Genomic DNA, 20,016 nt, shown 5'->3' with positions numbered 1-20,016 from the left:
ATGCAGACTCTTCAAGAATCGATCCTTTTGGTTATATAAATGATAAAGGAGTTACGACGCAAAAACGTATAAATTCAAATGAACATATTTATCTTCTTCAATATATATTTCAGTATAAAGAATACATTAAGAGACTTAATAAATCAAAATTTCTTTACACATCATTCAGGAATAAATATAACATCAGAAAAAATACATTCGGTTTAAAAACACAAACCGTTCATGGCGAAAAAATTTCACAATTACAAAAACCGAACAAAATTTTTAAAGTTTTAGCAAAAAGAACGCTATTACCTACATACAGGCATCCGCGGGTGCGCCTGTACACACACACACACACGTTCAAATATATTGAAGAAGATAAATATGTTCATTTGAATATATACGTTTTTGCGTCGTAACTCCTTTATTATTATTTATATCATCATCATCATCATCATCATCATTGTTTAACGTCCGCTTTCCATGCTAGCATGGGTTGGACGATTTGACTGAGGACTGGTGAAACCGGATGGCTACACCAGGCTCCAATCTAATTTGGCAGAGTTTCTACAGCTGGATGCCCTTCCTAACGCCAACCACTCAGAGAGTGTAGTGGATGCTTTTATGTGTCACCCGCACGAAAACGGCCACGCTCGAAATGGTGTCTTTTATGTGCCACCCGCACAAGAGCCAGTCCAGGGGCACTGGCAACGATCTCGCTCGAAAACCCTACAAGGCCAGTCAGGCATATATATATATATATATATATATATATATATATATATATATATATTCTTTTATTTGTTTGTCATTTGACTGTGGCCATGCTGGAGCACCGCCTTTAGTCAAATAAATTGACCCCTGGACTTATTCTTTGTAAACCTAATACTTATTCTATTGGCCTCTTTTGCCGAACTGCTAAGTTACAGGGATGTAAATACACCAATATCGGTTGTCAAGTGATGGTAGAAGACACTTGCACCAGGTGCCACACAGTGGGACTGAACCTGGGACCATGTGTTTGGTAAGCAAGCTACACTACTTACCACACACACACATAAATATATATATAAAATAACCTTATTTAACATTCAGATTATTCTGTCAAATGTAATGTTTATTTCTTCATATTTTTAAAAATTAATCCTGCATTAACTCAAAGCTTCAAGATTTTGCTGATATGATTGATTATTTTCAGAATAAAATTGTAAATCTGACAAGTTTTAGCATAAAGCAGGTAGAATATTTGAGCCAAATATGGCCAGTTAAAATGCTAATGAGTTAAATGTTGCATTTGAACCCCATCCATTTCTTTTTTGTTATTCTTCATGTCGTGGTGTTCAAGTGTTACATTTCAAATAACCTTGACTTAGAAAATGAAGTGAAAGACATAACTGATATCTTGAACATAATAAGATAATGCTATGAAAAATTTATGCATCAAAATAAAAATTAATACATTATATAAAAAAAAATTACAAAATGAGTAATGTTTATGCATTCTATAGCATTTAATTTAATCTTTTCAATAGCAACCCAGCTGAAAATAGCTCTGGCTCTGTAGTACAAATGTCTTGTCTTCGTAAGTTTTGAATTAAAATCTTTCACCAAACCTAAGTCACAATTTATGTTCCTAAAACTAGCTTAAAGATAACTAAGTTATTTTACTAAATTCTTTAGTAAATATTTAGAATTAACTGAAAGAAACACAGAGCATTTCAAAATAAATATGGTAATGAAAGGGTTGAGATATTTTACATCTTTTTATGCAGCATGTGTAACTAGGAAGTTCAATACATTTATGCCATTTAAAAGAAATTGAATAGTTAAGACATCTAACACTCAGTTTTAAAAGGAGGTTTGTTAACTAAAGTAAACATCATAACATCATAATGCATTCAGATTACTCTGTCAAGTGTAATGGTTATTCTATGGACAAGGACATGTGTATGGATGAGGACAGCTGCATAAAGAAGTACCAATCCCTAACTAGAGAAGGAACTTGTGGAAGAAGTCGACATAGGACAAGGTGGTGAAGCATGAACTTCATATGTTGGGTTTCATGGAGGCAATGACAAATGATTGAAAACTTTGGCAGTTTGCTGTGCTTGAGAAGACTCATCATGTCAAGAGAAATCAAAGTCGTGGACAATTTGAGCGTCTTCTGAGAGGCACCTGTGATGGTGACACATAAAAGACATCCACTACACTCTTAGAGTGGTTGGCATTAGGAAGGGCATCCAGTTGTAGAAACCAAGCCAAAATCAGACTGAAACCTTAGAACAGCTCTCTGGCTTACCAGTTCCAGTCAAATCATGTAACCCATGCCAGCATGGAAAACATGCTAAATGATGATACAGATGATGATGATGATGGTGGTCATGAAATTTATCATGCATTATTTTGAAACTTTGAGATTTTGAGGAAGTGACTATTTTTAGAATGACATTGTACAGTTGGTATGAGAGGCTGGATCTGTCTCATTTGAACACCAAACAGGGAGAATATGTAAGCTGGATATGGCCAGTTTAAGTACTAAAGGGTTAGAACAGGCTTTGAACATATGACTGCTTAGATCAACTTTTCCGCAATATGCTTTAAGCCACAAACCAACAAAGATGCCTCTACAAATATAGGCAAAATTTCCTTTAACCCTTTCGTTACTATATTTCTGACCAAAATACACCCCTCATGAGTTTCAATTAAATTCTAAAATAATCATGAATTTAGACTAGTCTCATTAAACACCTGTAACTTTTTTATTTATCAACATATTAATGTGATATTTGGAACATAATTAAAGAAAGGGTTCTTAATCAATTCTATTGCCTAATTTTTGTCTCAAAGTTCGCCACATACTGGGGGGGGGTGTACTACTAGTGTCTCTCACATGTAAATATTGGTTCAGCTTCACGAATCGTACTCATTCATAATACTGGAAATATATTCATCGCCAAAAGGTTCCTCCTGATCACTCTAGTAATTTGTTATTCTGGGTAGCTGTCTAATACCCATAAAAATATTTATGGCAAAAAATGCCCGTATTTCATCTACAGTTGCAGGAAACCACAAGCTATCTTTTTTTTCCGGCTTGTTTACATTCTGCGTAACGGTTTGTTTCCGCAGTAATCATTTCAAACAAACATGAAAAAGAAGTCTAAAGGTTTCGCTTCCTGAGAAAGACTATGGGTAGACCCTGTTTCCTCAGAAAAATTGTTAATAAAAATATTTTAAAAATCTTTTTCTGGTGTAAAATCATCCTCGCTGTCGCCGTCACCATCGCTGCTTTCAGAATCGCTGCTTTCAGTTTCGGATACAGAAATATCCGATTCATTATCGTTCACCACATGCTTTTGTAGCTCATTCATTCTTTTCTTCGATATCTCCATATCTTCTGTTGAAAAACCTTCAAATCCGGAATCACTGCTTGATAGCATGAAACTCCTCTCCATCTTCAAAGTTGAAAAAAATTAACGCTGCAAAAAATGTGGAAAAAAATCTTCCAAAATTCACTGAGTTCAAATATCACACCAAACAATGTGGGAGACAATAACTCAACTGTTTGCAAAGTGAAATCAGGTGTTTTAACGAATGTACTAACGAGATTTGGGTTCAAATATACATTTAAATAACAATGGGTACGCTCGGCCGGCTACGGCCGAGTTAGTCTTATGAACCAAAAAATTTTTCAGCCAGTAACGAAAGGGTTAAATAAAATCTTGCTGTCTTAAAAGACAATGTATAATGTATTCCTAAATATGATACTGAAACCATCAGAGAACAGCGATTAAAACCAATAGGTTTAATCTAGGCTACCAGAAAAAATGCCATTCTAAAACAGCTATCAAAAGGACACTACTAGAGGGAAAAAGAAAGAGAGGATGACTGAAAGCATCATGGCACAGAACATTCATAACCGACATGAGAGAAGCTAATATTACATGGCCAGATGTAGAAAAATCAGTAGCCAACAGAAACCAGTGGCATCAGCTTGCTGCTCAAGTGCTCAAGAGCATGGGAGGAACTGTTACTGATACTGAAAAATGATATTTCTGAGCAAAAGAAAAAAAAAGAAAAAAATGATAATAACCACAGAGTGAATGCTCAATAAGAGCTGACATGTTTAAATTACTATGTTTGAATAGGAAGAAAGATGTTTATTCAAGTATTACAAGAGCCAATGCCCCAAATCCTAAATTTGCTAAGCCTATCAACCTTTTAGCATTTATACCGGCCATATCTGACCCAAATATTTGACCTATTTTCTATTCATTTTTGAGGTAATAGGATTTTACTGTTTTTTTTTTTTTTTTTTTTTTTTTAAATTTTGATGTTTTTAAAATTTGACATTCCGATTACTCTGTCAAATGTAATGCATATTTATTCACATTGTTTTAAGTTAATCTTGTAGCTTTGAGATTTCAATGATGAGATTGTTTATTTTTAGGATGACATTGTAGGTAACTGTGAGAAAGAAGATCTCTTTGAAGGTCAGTTTGAATAGAAAATAGATAAATTATTTGGGCCACATATAACCAGTATAAGTGCTAAAAGGTGAATAGGCTTAGCAAATTTAGGATTTTGGGCATTGGCTCAACAGAGTATTCTCATTATATTTAAACTGCTCAGCTCAGAAATGAACAAAAATTCACAACCTCAATATAGCCTATATATATATATGCTTCTTCAATATAACCTATTGATCCTTTACCATATCAAGAGATATTGAGAGCTGCTTCTATATCTCAAAAAGTGATTTTTTTTTTCAATCATAAATATTGCAAATAATTCATTTACTATATTTTCTGGCATGCAAGTCAATGTTTTGTAGACCAAAATTTACAGCCAAAAGTGGTAGGTCAACTTATACACCAAGATGACTTTGGAGAACCAAAAATTCCACATGGAATACAACAGGATTTGGAAATATAGTGATAATGTTTGAATGTTTACACACAACATACTATGTTGACTTGTATGCCTGGAAAATACTGTATTCATTGTCTTTTGTAATAACCAACAATCACTAGTTTCCATGAACAAAAGTTTTTAAAAATGAGAAAGAAAAAAATACAACCAGCAACATAACTGGGTGAACTTACAACCTCAATTTTCTAAATCTAATAAAGAATATCACTCAAGACAAAATCTAATAACATTTTCAACTTTTGCCACTTATTGTCATGTCATTAGATCAAGAGAAGATAAACTCTTACCTGCCAGTAGGCCCATGTAACAATAAGCATAGCTGAAGATATCTGTGACACCAGGGTCAACATTCTGATAAAGCTTCAATAATTTGTTATTACTTTCTCCTTGTCTTGGTGGATACTTTGTGTCATGGATCTCAAATGCAAGGCCAATCATCTGAAATTTAAATAAGAATCAAAATATATTTGTGTATATACAATCTGAAAATCAAATATACAGTTATATAAATTTTCTTTGGGTGGTAAGCCTTGCCAGATATCTGAAGGACCTGTTAATGTTATGGGTACTATTAATAACCACATCAACTGACAGGAACACATAAACTTGTTTAAGGTAAACAATTACACAATGCTTCATTCAACAGGTAAACCCTGAGTTTGCTTCCTAGGATTTTATACAGCATGCAGAGTATATATTGAAGACAACATAAAAAAGAATGGTGGATTATACATCTCCAAAACCTGTTTATTTCAGTATTTGAGAAATCATATTCATATTCACGTTAGATTTCAGTCACTAATCTAATGTGAATATAGTGTATAGAATACTGTTATAAACAAGTTTTGAAGATGTATAATTCTCCATTCTCTTTTATGAGGTCTTTTGGATCTTTTTTAAAATGGGGGCCACATTTTTCATTAACGAAACAATTTGAAACTTGGAACACTGGTAGAATGTGTCATATAAAACATCTTTTTCTCTTAGTCTTCTTTAAAAAAAAAGAAATCCATAAATTATTCCATGTTAAAGTTGTCGTATTTCTGTAATTTCAACCAATCACTGACGTCCATTCAGCCGATATACATTAAGTGCCGACTACATAAACAAATGATTCTGAAACAATTAACCCTAACCCTAACCCTAGGGTTAGGGTTAGGGTTAGGGTTAAAGCAAATTTAAAATGAAAAAAGCAAATAAAACGAAGAATCGTTTGTTTATGTAGTCGGCACTTAATGTATATCGGCTGAATGGACGTCAGTGATTGGTTGAAATTATCGAAATAAGACAATTTTTTACATGAAATAAATTCGAATCCAAAAATATTTTTCTGTTCTATAACACAAAATAGATAAGTATACGAAGTTTGAAAGTCTTCCGGTACCAAAAACACTACGTAAAACATTAATGAAAAATGTGGCCCCCGTTTTAAAAAAGATCCGGTCTTTTATATATATATATATATATATATATGCGTGTGTGTGTGTGTGTATTTGAATGAAGATGTATGTGTGTGTGCATGTTCATCCAAGCGTGTGTATGTGTGCAGACATGCATGTGCCCATGCCCAGATGCGCTCACTCACATCAATATACACATGCATGCAAAACTATATGTGCGTGCCTGCACACCCACATACAAAACTATATACTTGCACATGCTGCCCCTTCTTACTCTCCACGACCTGACTGACTTCTAGTCTATTCCCTGTCCTCCACGTGGTCAATTTCCTGTTTGCCATGCAGTATTTTCCAACTAACTGTTACCCATATATCAACATCAAATCATCACGCCGTGTAACCTTCCTCGACCAATTGCAGCCCACCTTATGGTAATAACAATCAACTTCTGTCATACAATTTCAAAATGGTCGACAACTGGCACATCGTGCTTGAAACTCAAGAGTACCAGCAAATTTGAATCAAACTGTTTTGATCCATACATGTAACTCCCAGTAAATTGGTTGAGTGCCTTTCTTTCATTTGTCCACTCACTCATACACACACATGCGTGTGTGTGTGTTTGTGTATCCTTGTCTTGACATCATGTGATAGTTGTATATGAGTATCACCATGATGCAAGTGATATCCTTTGTTTCCAATATTCTGTAAAAAAAATATGACTGGTCTTGGAGGAAATATTACCTTAGTTGGAATCAGGTAAGAGTTGGCAACAGGAAGGGCATCCTGCTGTAGAATATTCCATCTGATCCATGTGCGCATGGAAAAGTGAATGTTAAAATGATGATGACAAATTGCTCGATTTAATTTCAAGCAAAATTATAATTTTACATATAACTCTTCTTTCCAGTTTCCTTTGGCTTTGACATGAAGAAAAAAAAGTTTATTAAATTATTTAGTCTGAAAGTCAGTGAGTAGAATCCATAGCCTTTGATGGTTTTCCTAGACTGGTGACATCAATATTGATTGATGTCCTGTTTGAACCTCTATAGATTATCTGTTGCACAAAATATGGACAGGGATGAAAGGATTAGGAGAAGTGTTTAGTATTGTAGCAGACTCATAAGACATGGAGAGAGAACGTAGGCTCGTTTGTCCGAACATGAGAAATTATTGATTTCTCATTGGTTAAAAATTACTGCCCATATACAAATTCTGAACTTCGTTGAAGAGGTCTTTCACGAGGTACGGTTCCAGGATTCGTGTATGAGCAGTTATAAAAATCCTGATTTTTCAGAAAACTCTCCAGTGATTGTTGAGTTGTAAATCAAATCCATGACACTCACTCAAGTGATTGTTGGACTGTCACTCAAATCCACGACACTCACTCAAGTGATCATTGGACTGACACTCAAATCCACGACACTCACCCTCTTGAGTATTGGCTAATATTTATGCCATGTTCAATACTCAAATCCAATAATATGGAATTGTTGTGAATTCTTATAGCTAGAATGAAAGATTATTTAGTATAAATTTTAAGTCGTAATTCTCTACGAGGAAATGACTTTATTTCTAACTGTTCTATAAATGCCAAAATGTACATAATAAATTAATGTAGAAATTTAATTCCTTTTACTTCTCGTTTCTTTCAACTTGTTGAATGTATTTCTGTATATTAATGAAACTGTATTTTTATGTGTAATGCTCAAAAAAATATGACTTTCTATCTTCAACACAGTATCAAGGGTAAGATGAGGAGATGAGAGAGTATCAGGTGTTATGTAGAAATGTACTAATTAGCTAATTTTGAAAAGCAGGAACAGTTGTAGTATGAGTAAAAGAGACACAGGGTGAATATATTTTATAGGTGAGCTAGTGGCTGTATGGTGTATAGGTGAGTGGTAGTGGGGTGGTCTCAATCAGTTGAATAATCTTATTTTGAATATGATCTAGAAGAGCTGTGTGTTGGGTGGGAGGGAGAGAGAGTAACAACTACCCTATCCCAAATACGTGATCAATACTCTCAGAATCACATTTGTCTTGTAGAAGGTCAATAACAGTTCAATGCTGTAATATACAGCTCTGAATATTTATTAAACCTGTCCTATTTTCTGGCTCTGATAAAATCTTTTGAATACAGCTTTGGCTATGATTATACATTATCATATGTCATTATTAGTTTCAAATTTTGCAAAAGGCCAGCAATTTTAGGGGTGAAGTAAATTGATTACATCGACCCCAGTGTTTAACTGGTACTTATTTTATCAACCCAGAAAGGATGAAAGACAAAGTTGACCTCAGTTGAATTTGAACTCAGAACATAGATGAAATGCTGCTAAGCATTTTACTGGTGTGCTAACAATTCTGCCAGCTTGCTGGGTTGATCATATGTAATTATTAGCTTCTTGAAGTTTTATTTGCGTGAGCGTGGCCGTTGCCAGTACCGCTTGACTGGCCTTCATGCTGGTGGCATGTAAAAGCACCCACTACACTCTCGGAGTGGTTGGCATTAGGAAGGGCATCCAGCTGTAGAAACTCTGCCAAATCAGATTGGAGCCTGGTGTAGCCATCTGGTTCACCAGTCCTTAGTCAAATCGTCCAACCCATGCTAGCATGGAAAGCGGACGTTAAACGATGATGATGATGATGTTCTAAGTCAAGGGAAGGCTGTTTCATTGATATGTGCAATGGTTGTTCAAAAAGGTGAAGCTAACATGAACTATTGGAGGAGGTTTGCAGTTTCTCAAAAGTACTGATGTTTGACATGAAATGGCTAGCTTGCATGTGGATGATGCTTGTTGGCACATCCTGTAATGAAGTGGTCCGACAGGAAACTTCTGATAGAAGAAATGAGTACAATCCAATTGGTGAGCCACTTCAATAAAAGGTATACAACATAAGCAAAAAAAAAATAAAAAATAAAAAAAGCAACTCAGTCATAATAATATCTAGTAAAAGCAACCTTCACTGAGTAATAGCTGCTTGGAAACTAAGAAACACATGCTATTAATGCATTAGATCTAACCTGAAGTTTCCAATTCATTCTCAGTTGCCTTTGTTGCCAACCATCCAAGCTTTTGTGTTTGTTTTGTTAGTGAAATGAGAAGCAGAGACTTGTGCAACATTCTCATGTTATATATGCATGCACATGCACATATGCACGTGCGCATGTATATGACGCCATGAAAAATAAAAGTATAAAAGAAACCATACACTACTAAGGTAACAAAAGAAATCCAAGTAAGGTAAAAAGAAGAAAAAAAACCAAAAAAAAAAAACCCCATAAATTTCCAAAAATGATAAGATGTATATTTCATTGTGAGTATAGAATATTATAACGGCAAAAACAAAAAAAAACAAAAACAAAATCAAAAACTAAACTAAACTAAAAAAAAAACACAGAGATGTGTATCACAAGACCTCCAGAATGTTAAGCTAGAGATCAATAAGCCCGACCTCTTTACAGATACTTCACACAGATTCAACTTTGATTGAAGGCTAGGAAAAAAAAAAAAAAAAGAATTTGATAGCAGCCATGCCATTTTTTTTTTTTTTTAAATATTTTTCAGGTTTCTTAACATCTACACTGGCTTTCTCCATATTAATTTTGTTGAGCGGATTTGCTAATTCGGGCATGAACAAGAATTATCGAGAATTTATTCTTACCACCAGATGTCCTTTCTCAACCATGAAATTGCAATGATTCTTATGTTAGCAGTTGACTGAGGCAAGTGTTGTACCTCGTGTGTGAATATATCACAGTGCAATTAATTATAAACTTGTGACCTATTTTACTGATGACCCATCCATCACAAACAGTTAAAAACACTATGTCAAATATTTTAAATCCTAGTTATAACAATTATATTTTGGTGTACTTTGCTAACAATTCTACAATACAGGACAATGGGGAGAGGGATGCTTCTACATGGTTGCTTAATTTACTAGAAACAGCAGCTGAATTTCTCTTAAGTTAGATACCATTTTCTAAAACAATGATGAATACAATGTAATGCCCAGTAACCTCTAAAAGATGCAATTATCATGGCTGGAATACTTTTGATCATAATTTTGTTTAATGAAGAAAGACCTAGTTAAACAACAACACAGGGATATATATATGTATGTGTGTGTGTGTGTGTGTGTGTGTGCGGATATATGAAGCACTAAAGAATGACCTTAAGACATTAAACCTTTCAGGCAAGATGACAAAGGATTGAGATGCCTGGCTCCTTGCCATACTCAAGAAGACCTGTATGCCACAGCAGAAGTGTTAAGTCCAATTCTTCTGGCGGTGCCACATAAAAGCACTTGTGCAGTGCCATATAAAAGCACCCAGCATACTCTGTAAAGTGGTTGGCATTAGGAAGGGCATCCAGCTGTAGAAACCATGCCAAATAAGACTGGAGTCTGGGGCAGCTCCCCAGCTTGCCAGCTCTGGTCAAACTGTCCAACCCATGCCAGCATGGACAATGGGCATTAAATGATGATGATGGTGATGAAAAATATATAGTAAAATAAGGATTCAGATAGAATCAGGTACTTGAAAAGATATGCAGCAGGTGGGGTTGGATAAACCTGTGGTTCCGGCCTATGGTTGGTAAGTATCAAATAGGATATTCTGGCTGTGTATTTAGCACCTAGTCCAAATCATGCATTACATTGAATAGTACGTTGTTGGTATATTCTAGGGTGTCCAATAAGTAAATCCCCTCGGTGTATTATAATCAAATGAATAATAACAGATGATGGATAATTGTCAGCTCATTACAACTGTTTCTTATGCATCTTTTTAATAGAAGAATCAGAACAGTACTCCATTACAGAAAAATCGTTATCATCAGATGAAACATAATTTTACAAACAAAAGAATATCCCAAGAATACAGCAGGTATGCGGCAAAAGTCTGTCGAGGCCAACTATCAAATGGGAGACTGACCTTTCCTTACTTCCCACTGCTCTAAGCCTACTATAATAAAATATGTACACCCCGCTCCAGTCTACCTATGAACTAGTCTAGCAGACTCCTTTCTCACTGGGTCACTGATCTTAGATATCATATTACACATTTTCAAGAACTATATTCTCAACCTCAACAGCCAACTCAGTTGGTCAGTCTCCTATTTCATAGTTGGCCTCAACAGTAGGGCCACATCCCTGCTGTATTCTTGGGATACTCTTTCATTTGTAAAATTACTTCTCATCTGATGATTACAATCTTTTGTAGTAATGTTCTCGTTCTTCTATTAAAAAGATGTGTAAGAAACAGCTGTAATGAGTTGACAATTATCCCTTGTATGTTATTATTCATTTGATTATATATATATATATATATATATATATATATATATATATATAAGAATAAGGTGTAGGCAGACAGACAATTGGAATCTGATCAGATTATGAAGTTTATATATTTACATAACTTGAAGATTTAAAATAATGTTTTAGGAGTTTAGATCACAAGAAATAAATAAAAGATCAGTTGAGGCATGTTCATCATGATTGTGATATATGCTGGTATTCTCCTGGAACAATTATAAGGGAAGTCCGTATTATTGATATTAGATAGTAGGTTAATGAAGGTGTGTGTGCAAATAGCCCTTACACCTGTTTCATGAATAAATGCGCAATTGGTGCAATTCCTTACAAGCAGTCTACAAGCAGCATTTTAGTGGCAATCTATTCCACTGAAGAGGAATAGATTGAGCTCTTGTGATCTAAATTCCCAAAATATTATTTTCAACCTTCAAGTTATGTAAATATATAAATATATGTCATAATCTGACCAGATGCAAGTTGTTTGCCTGACTATACCAATGTTATTGAATGTAAATCATCCTACTGGCCAACAAGAAATAATAAGTTTCTAACTGAAGCACAAAGCTAGCAATTTCGAGGTGAAGGAATGGTATGACACCAGATGGATGAAAGATCAGAAAACCAATAAGAAGTATTAATAGTTTCAAATTTAAGTATAAGGCCAGTAATTTTAGAAGGGGGCATGTCAATGATATCTACTCTAGTACTTATTAACCTTAAGAGTGACAGACAAAGTTGATCCTAGTGGAATTTGAACGTAATATGTAAAGAACCATAAAAAAATGTTGCTAAGTATTTTGTCTGTTGTAGAAACATACGATCTTGGTGGAATTTGAACTCAGAATGTAAAAAGCTGGAAAAATTCCACTAAGCATTTTGTCCAATGTAGTTAGATACAGCACCACATTCTAAATATTTAATGATGAAATGATTCAGAGTAGAACACATGAAATAAATTTAGTGATGTCACTCTAAGAGTAGTTGACATCACCTTAAAATAGAAATATTCACAATATACAAATATGCCCAAATTCCTACACTTTATACTAGATTGGAAAAAGTGTGTTTGGATAATAATAAAAATATATATTGTTTTACAGGCATATCTCACTTTTTGTTGTTTCAAATTACATGTTTTCCGACTCCACATGATTTTTTTTTTTTTAAATTAGTGGGAAAATAAACCCCAACTTAAGTTGATTTACCTGATTTTATGTTTGTCATATTTAAAGGAAAACATATTTAAAAACATAAAATTTTTTTAAAAAGCAGCAAAACACTTAAATACCAATAGTGATGTGGAAAATCAAATAAAATACACGTCAAAATATGTACAAATCATTTATTAAAACAGATTAAATTTTTTAAAAATTATTTTTTGTGTTACATTGTTTTTTAAGTTAAGTCGCATATCTTGGAACCAGTAATCAATGTAAGTTGACACATGCCAGTATAAGGAATTCTATGATTGTTTTTTTGCACTATTTCTAGCAAAAACTTAACACTGAATGTAAGTATGTTTGTATGTTATTTTTTCTTTTGCTTATAAAAAGTTAGAACCCTCATAGAAAACGAAAATATAAAAAAAATATAAAATTAGCATTTCTCAAACATTCGATCATTTTGAATTCAATTTCAGATTTAGAACTGATTAAAGATTATCAATAATATTGATATCAAAGAATACCATTCAATTATAAATTTAACTTCAGATGTTATAATTTTTAGTGAAAATTACATTTTAAAATTATTGTAAAAGCAATTATGGATATGGCTAGTAAACACATTAATTACAGTAAGAGGACATGCATTGAAAATCAAAGATAATTTTTTTGTGGTTTCAAATTATAACATGTTGTATATGTTGATACATAAAACAACATTTTAATCTTAATCACCTGCAATAGAGGTGGTCGTCTTATACATCAGCTATAACAAGTGTACCTTAGATGCAAATGGTGCACAGTAAGTTGTTTGCGAGAGTAATTGTTGATGGTAGGCTAATCTTCTTACATGGCTTATACCTTTTACTTATTTCAGTCAATGGACTGCGGCCATCCTGGGGTAGGGCTTTGAAGGGTTCAGTCAAACAAACTGATCTCGGAACTTGTTTTTAACCCTGGTAGTTATTCTATTGATATCTTCTTACCAAAGTGCTAAGTTATGGGGGCATAAACAAACCAAAAGCAGCTGTCAAGCAGTGGTGGGAGACAAATGCATACACACATATATGTATACAATGGGCTCCTTTCAGTTTCTTTCAAGCAAATCCACTCATGAGGCTTTGGTTGGCCAAGGAATTTAGTAGAAAACACTTGTCCCATTTATTGGGACTGAACCTAAAACCATGTGGTTGGGAAGCAAGCTTCTTACCACACACCCATGCCGGGAACTGCATATATAACAAATGCTTGGACTTTGGCCTCGGAGGGAAACTTTCTAGGTGCAGTCTCATGGTCATTCATGACTGAAGAGGGTCTTCACCCTTTTAGTTGATCTAGAACTACATTATCCAAAGAGTTAACTTTTAAGACAGTAAAGTCTCATCTGAAGGATATTTAGCAGGTTAACCCATTAGGATTCAGATTATTTTGACAAATGTAATTCTTATTCATTCAAATTGTTTTGAATTAATCATGCTTTATCTTGCAGCTTTGAGATTTTGATAATGTGATTGTTTAATTTTAGAAATACATTATAGAATAGATGTGAGAGGCCAGGTCTGGTTAGTTTCACCATAAAACAGGTAGAATATTTGGGCCAGATATGGCTGGTTTAAATGCTAAAGGGTCAAGCAACTACATAGAGACTCCTCTGTTGGTTTGTTAATTTTTAGAGGTAATAAATCTATAAATGCCTCCCTTCTGTCTCTCTTATTTTAGCTACCAGTTTTTATCACAGCTTCCAACATTAATAGTAACCATAGAATTTCAAATGCCACCAGGGTCGACTTTGCTTTTCATCCTTTCATGGTCAATAAAATAAGTACCAGTTGAGCACTGGGGTCAATATAATCAACCAAGCCCCGCCCCTGATATTTCCCGGCTTTGTGCTAAAATTTGAAACCATGGTATAAAAAGTGATCCATTTCTGAGCATCAGTGGATTACAATTCATGAATGTTGTTATGGTTTAACATATGTAAAGTTATGGTTGCCTGCCAGTCTGGTAGAGAATCACAATACTTGTGTAACCGCTGACAGCATTAAATACACAGTACTAAGTCTCTGTTTACTCTCTTTCTACATACTGAACAAGCCCACCATCCAGATATTACAAGGGTTGATTACTCCTCATTACATACTGTCTGGGGGTGTTGGAAACAGAAATTTTGCTGGTTGAAATATATCTTGAAACGAAAAAGAAATAGCCAATGAAATTATAATTGGATAGCAGAGGCTGTATACAAACTCAGACAGAGTGTAAATAACTTTTAAAGATATTTTGGTTGTGACAAAGACATATAAGTATAGCTATGGTACTTATATGCAATGAATAAGAGTAATGAAAATAGCACAAAAATGAAGAGATATTCAGAGCATAAATGAACCAAGACATATCTCAGAGTGCTAACAAACAATTGTTAAGATCAGTGATCAAAAATAGAGACAGACAAAATAAAAGGAAAATATTGCAGACTTATTCTGAGATATATAGGTACATTGGCAGAATCTTTAGAATGTCAGATTAAATGCAAGATATTTAAACTTTTTAAAGATCCGATCCTTCATCCTTTGAGTTCAAATCCTGCCAAGGATGTTAAAATAAGTACCAGTGAGTACTGAGACTGATATAATTAGCTGTTCCCTCCTACAGGAAATTCAATATGGATGATTACCTTTTGATGGGTACCTCAGGCCACTGAGAGTTCAAGCAGTGGACTTTTTATTTACAGTGTGTGTGTGTGTCCATCTCCATAAATAATAATAGTATGGTCATTAAAACATCTGACGGTGAATATGTTAGACTAGTAACTTTTTGCTATGATTCTTCTGTCTTAGGCAATTAGTTGAGATAAAGCAATTAAATTACTTCACTTAATATTGTTGGTACATCTACTTTCACAGAGAAATAATTAGCATTGCCATTCATGTTTCGTTATAAGACAGCTGACATTACAGTTTTCTGGATTATCAACCTTATCTTAGAGTATGTACTTAGATTATTTATACCTAACTCATAGTCTCACATAGTCATCTGATATCTTATTCTGAGTTATGTATTTGGTCCCTGATTGGTTTCAAGATAGTAGCCCAATTACTAAAGCAAGAGTATTTAGCCACTGGTGTAGTAGTAGTAGTGTGAGGGCAAGTGCTGTAACAGTGCACTGCTGCATCCACCATTTGTTGGTGATTCCCTACTACCCTTGGCAAATGACACCTTTGCACCAGTCAGGCAACAACCCTCCAACCCATGGGTTTGTTTGGAAAGTCATCGCTGGTGAGAGTTTTTACGAGGCTGGAGAGCAAATCCTACCTCAACCTCTTTCAGTCACCTTTTACGACACACAGAGCCAATGTTGGGTTTATTCTTTGACATGCCCATCCCCACACAGCACTAGAACAATGTGAAATGCGTTTTGCTCAAGAACACATGTTGCCCAGTCCGGGAATTGAACCCATGATTTGATGCCTGTGAGTGCAACACCCTTAACCATTAGGCTATGCACCACTGGTGGATGTAAAATAATTGTTCCCAACAATTTATTATCTATTATCAAAATCTGCAGAACTATCACATACAACTTGCCATGAAAAATATGTAAGTGCATGCGTATGTGTAAAACTTACATAAATTTTCATTATGATCATTAACATATCTATATCATCAATTTTACAGTATTACTTCTATTTTTATAGCTGCAGTATGCTTCCCTATACCCTCATGTCCTGCTCCCCATACAATCTTGCAAACCACCTGCCTATCCACTTCTACTCATCTTGTGCTTTGAGGGGTCACCTTGGCAGGTCGTCATCATTATCTATTATGTGCAGCTCTTTCTGATCATTTCTTTCCTCCTCTTCTACCAAATGTCAGCAGCCATGCAGATCCTTTACAAGAATCTGCCCTGACCATCTCTCATACTTTAATCCCTCATCCCCTAGCATGAAGATGACCCCTACTTCCCCCATGGCTCATAGTTCTGAAATGAATGGTTACCTCAATAGCACAAACAAATAAGAAAAGGAAAATATTTATCTGACAATGGCTTCAAATACTGTTTTCTAAATAACTTAATTGCATCCCCCCACCCAACAAAAAAGATGTAGAAAACCTATTAGACTGACTTTATTAGGTCCTTTACGCAACTGAAAATACCTTAACCCTGTTTACTCCAACAAAATCAAAAGAAGCAGTTGCTAATAATGTACTTATTCTCTGACATCTTATTTCATAACTGAATGGCTGCATCAGCTTTCCATGGTGGCATGGGTCAGACAGGTCACCATCATCAGAGAGAAAGTTTTATTTGGAGTTACTGCCATTCTAGTTATGATGAGTAGGACCGCATCATGTTTATATGATTTATTTTGACACAAATTCAACAGCTGGACATCCTTCTTAACACCAACTACTTTATAGAGAATACTCATTGAATTTTACCATGGCACCAGCACTACAGAGGTTGTGTCTTTGACAAGATAAAACTAAAGAGTTCTATCAACCTTATGATGTCTCTCCATGAAGATAGTACCAACACTATGTATATTCAAATAGAGAAAATTTTAAACTATCCATTTGAGTGTATATGTGTGTAGACATGAAAAATACATCACTTAAAACGGAGTGTTTATACTTATTACGCAATCTACTATAAATAGCAGACAAATCTTCCTCAAACATAACCTACTGTCATTTTACATTGTATAATCATGGCTGAAACATCAAGGTTGAACAGCATCAACAACAACATAACTTATTCAAAGATTTATGCTTGTATTCAATATGACAGCTGTTGTATTGCTTCAGGTCAGCCCTAATTTAACATACATAAGAACAACTCATTTTTTTTTTTACTGTTATCAAAAATTACATAAAAATGTGTCCATTTAAAAAAAATAATACCACCACTACCATTATTTCTATATGTTCTGTTCTCACTGAAATGGTAGAATAGCGAGCAAAATGCTTTGCTGTAATTAGCTACATCTTTTCATATTTTCAGTTCAAATCCGGATGAAGTTTGCATTCACTTTCATACTTCTTGAAGGAAGAAATGGTGATGAAATAAGAACTAATAATATACTGAGGTAGACATAATTGAGTGTTACCTTCATCTCCATCCCACCAACAAGAAAGAAAATCATTGTGGCCTTGTGCCTATATTTGAAATCAATATTATAATATTTCCTGATGTTGCTTCAAGCTTCAATTTAAAAATGCTTTACATTTGTTTCTTTTTTTTTTTTCTTTCAAACTACATCCCACTCCACTCTAATCAATAAAACTAACAGCATTACCAGCAATTTTCTTGTTGTATGCTCAATAAGAATTTCAAAATTTAAAGTAAATGTTTATTGCTTTCACTTTTCATTCTGAAGTATATTATGTTGCCTTGTCAGTTTCAATTATGTTTTGCTGCTTAAAAAAAAGCAAAAACGATCAATTCACTTTCACTTTCATTTTCTCATGCTCTCCACCCATTCTGCTGCTATCTCACACACAACACACCTGCTAACAATCGCTTTGTTTGGATTAAGAGAGGCACTTAAGTAAACAAATTCAAATTCTTTCAGATGAGTTTTCCCCTTATTCATGTAATGCTACCACTGTATTAAGTGCTGTATAATTAAACATGTCAGCTTTCCTAGTGGTGGTGGTAACAACAGTAGTGGAAGGAGGAGCTGACATGAACAAAATTAGAACACCAAACCTATAACTTCCATGCTTCTGATTACGTGATTTTTCTAATGAATCTCTTAACAGAGATAAATGAATATGCTGGTAAAGATATGTAGTGCAAATAGAAGATATGAGTAGGTTTAAGAAAGTGAAGCAAGAGGGCAGAGAGTAAAGAAAACAAAAGGTAAAGGGCTGGGTTAATACAGTCCTCTTGTTTGTGTTGAAGAAGATATAAGCCATTTGTAGAGGAAAGAAAGCACCGTATTTGGCCATGTTATCACTTTTTTCTACTAAATAGAGCAGAGTAGGTTACATGAATGGATTGTAGGATAGAAACTTCCCTCATGTACTGATTTCAGATTTTGACACAAGGCCAGCAATTTTGGAGGAGGGGGTTAGTCAATTACACTGACTCCAGTGATCAACTAGTACTTATTTTATTGATCTCAAAAGGATGAAAAGCAAAGTTGACCTTGGTAGAATTTGAGCTTAGAACATAAAAAAACATATGAAATACTATTAAGCATTTTTCCTGGCATGCTAACACTTCTGCCATCTTGCCGTCTTACTTCCCTCATGAATTGACACAAGAATCAGAGAAAAACCAAGGTCTTGTAGAAGAGACACAGACTAACAATTCTGATACTAACCTGCCTGGAACAACCCTGATTCTAAGATACGAACAACTTGTTTTAAAGTGATGTAAATTAAACCTTCCATCAAAATTTCATGCTATGTTCCAAAAAATCAACATAATAATGACAAGGTTATTTTGATAAATTCTTCATTATTTTTGAAATGAACAGAAACAAAGGCAGTGTTTTTCAACAGAAATATGACAGCAAAAGGTTTATTGAAGTTTCGCAAGCCTTACTAACATTTACTGGCATTAAAGAAAAATAATGCCTATAACAATGTCCATTAAATGAATGTCACTAGAGATTATAGAAACTTTACTGGATGTGTGAATATGTGGTATGAAAGTATGATATAGCCAATACACATGCAGCAGTGTCTTTATACAAAGAATGGTCTGGTAAGCATTGCAATCATCTTTGACTAATCACCCAGCTTGGTAAACTGCACTGATGGGCTCCAGCTTCCAAACAATTCACATGAACAAATAGTTAATAGTTAATAAACCATTTACCATGCAGAAAGACATACTTCCTTTTCACTTTGAGATACCTTACATCATATGGAGCAGGTATCTTACCGTTAAAGCTCTTTCTGACTTGCAGTTAACCATTCATAACAATATAGGTTTAAATCTATTTTCTGGATTGGATAAAAGAGAAAATAATGAAGACTATATACCCAACCCATAACATCAGAAACAAATTTTGAATACTTGAATAACCCAGAACTTTTAGAAAATTGCTTTTTAAGAACTTAAACCAATCTGGTGTTCAAGCTATTATTTGAGCCAACATTTTAAACTTTCTGAGAACAAGCAAATATAACATGATGTGACAAATAATGATGACAAAAATTAAAAGTTCTTAGGCATTTCAGGAACCATTCCCATTTAATGAGCC

At 34.4% G+C, this 20,016-nt stretch overlaps 1 protein-coding gene across 1 annotated transcript in view; it reads right to left on the bottom strand.

Moving 5' to 3' along the window:
- Window positions 1-20,016, bottom strand: part of LOC106877275 (membrane-bound acylglycerophosphatidylinositol O-acyltransferase mboat7) — a 109,345-nt gene that overhangs the window by 24,860 nt on the left and 64,469 nt on the right. The window contains exon 3 of the mRNA XM_014926141.3: window positions 5,199-5,349. Coding sequence (XP_014781627.1) covers window positions 5,199-5,349 — 151 coding nt within the window. The remainder of the gene's footprint in view (window positions 1-5,198; window positions 5,350-20,016) is intronic.

Source organism: Octopus bimaculoides, chromosome 2 (assembly GCF_046866305.1).
Source record: "Octopus bimaculoides isolate indiv1 chromosome 2, ASM4686630v1, whole genome shotgun sequence".
Classification (NCBI taxonomy): Eukaryota; Metazoa; Mollusca; class Cephalopoda; order Octopoda; family Octopodidae; genus Octopus; species Octopus bimaculoides.
The sequence above is the reverse complement of the archived record's forward strand: the minus strand, read 5'-3'. Positions and strand labels throughout refer to the sequence as shown.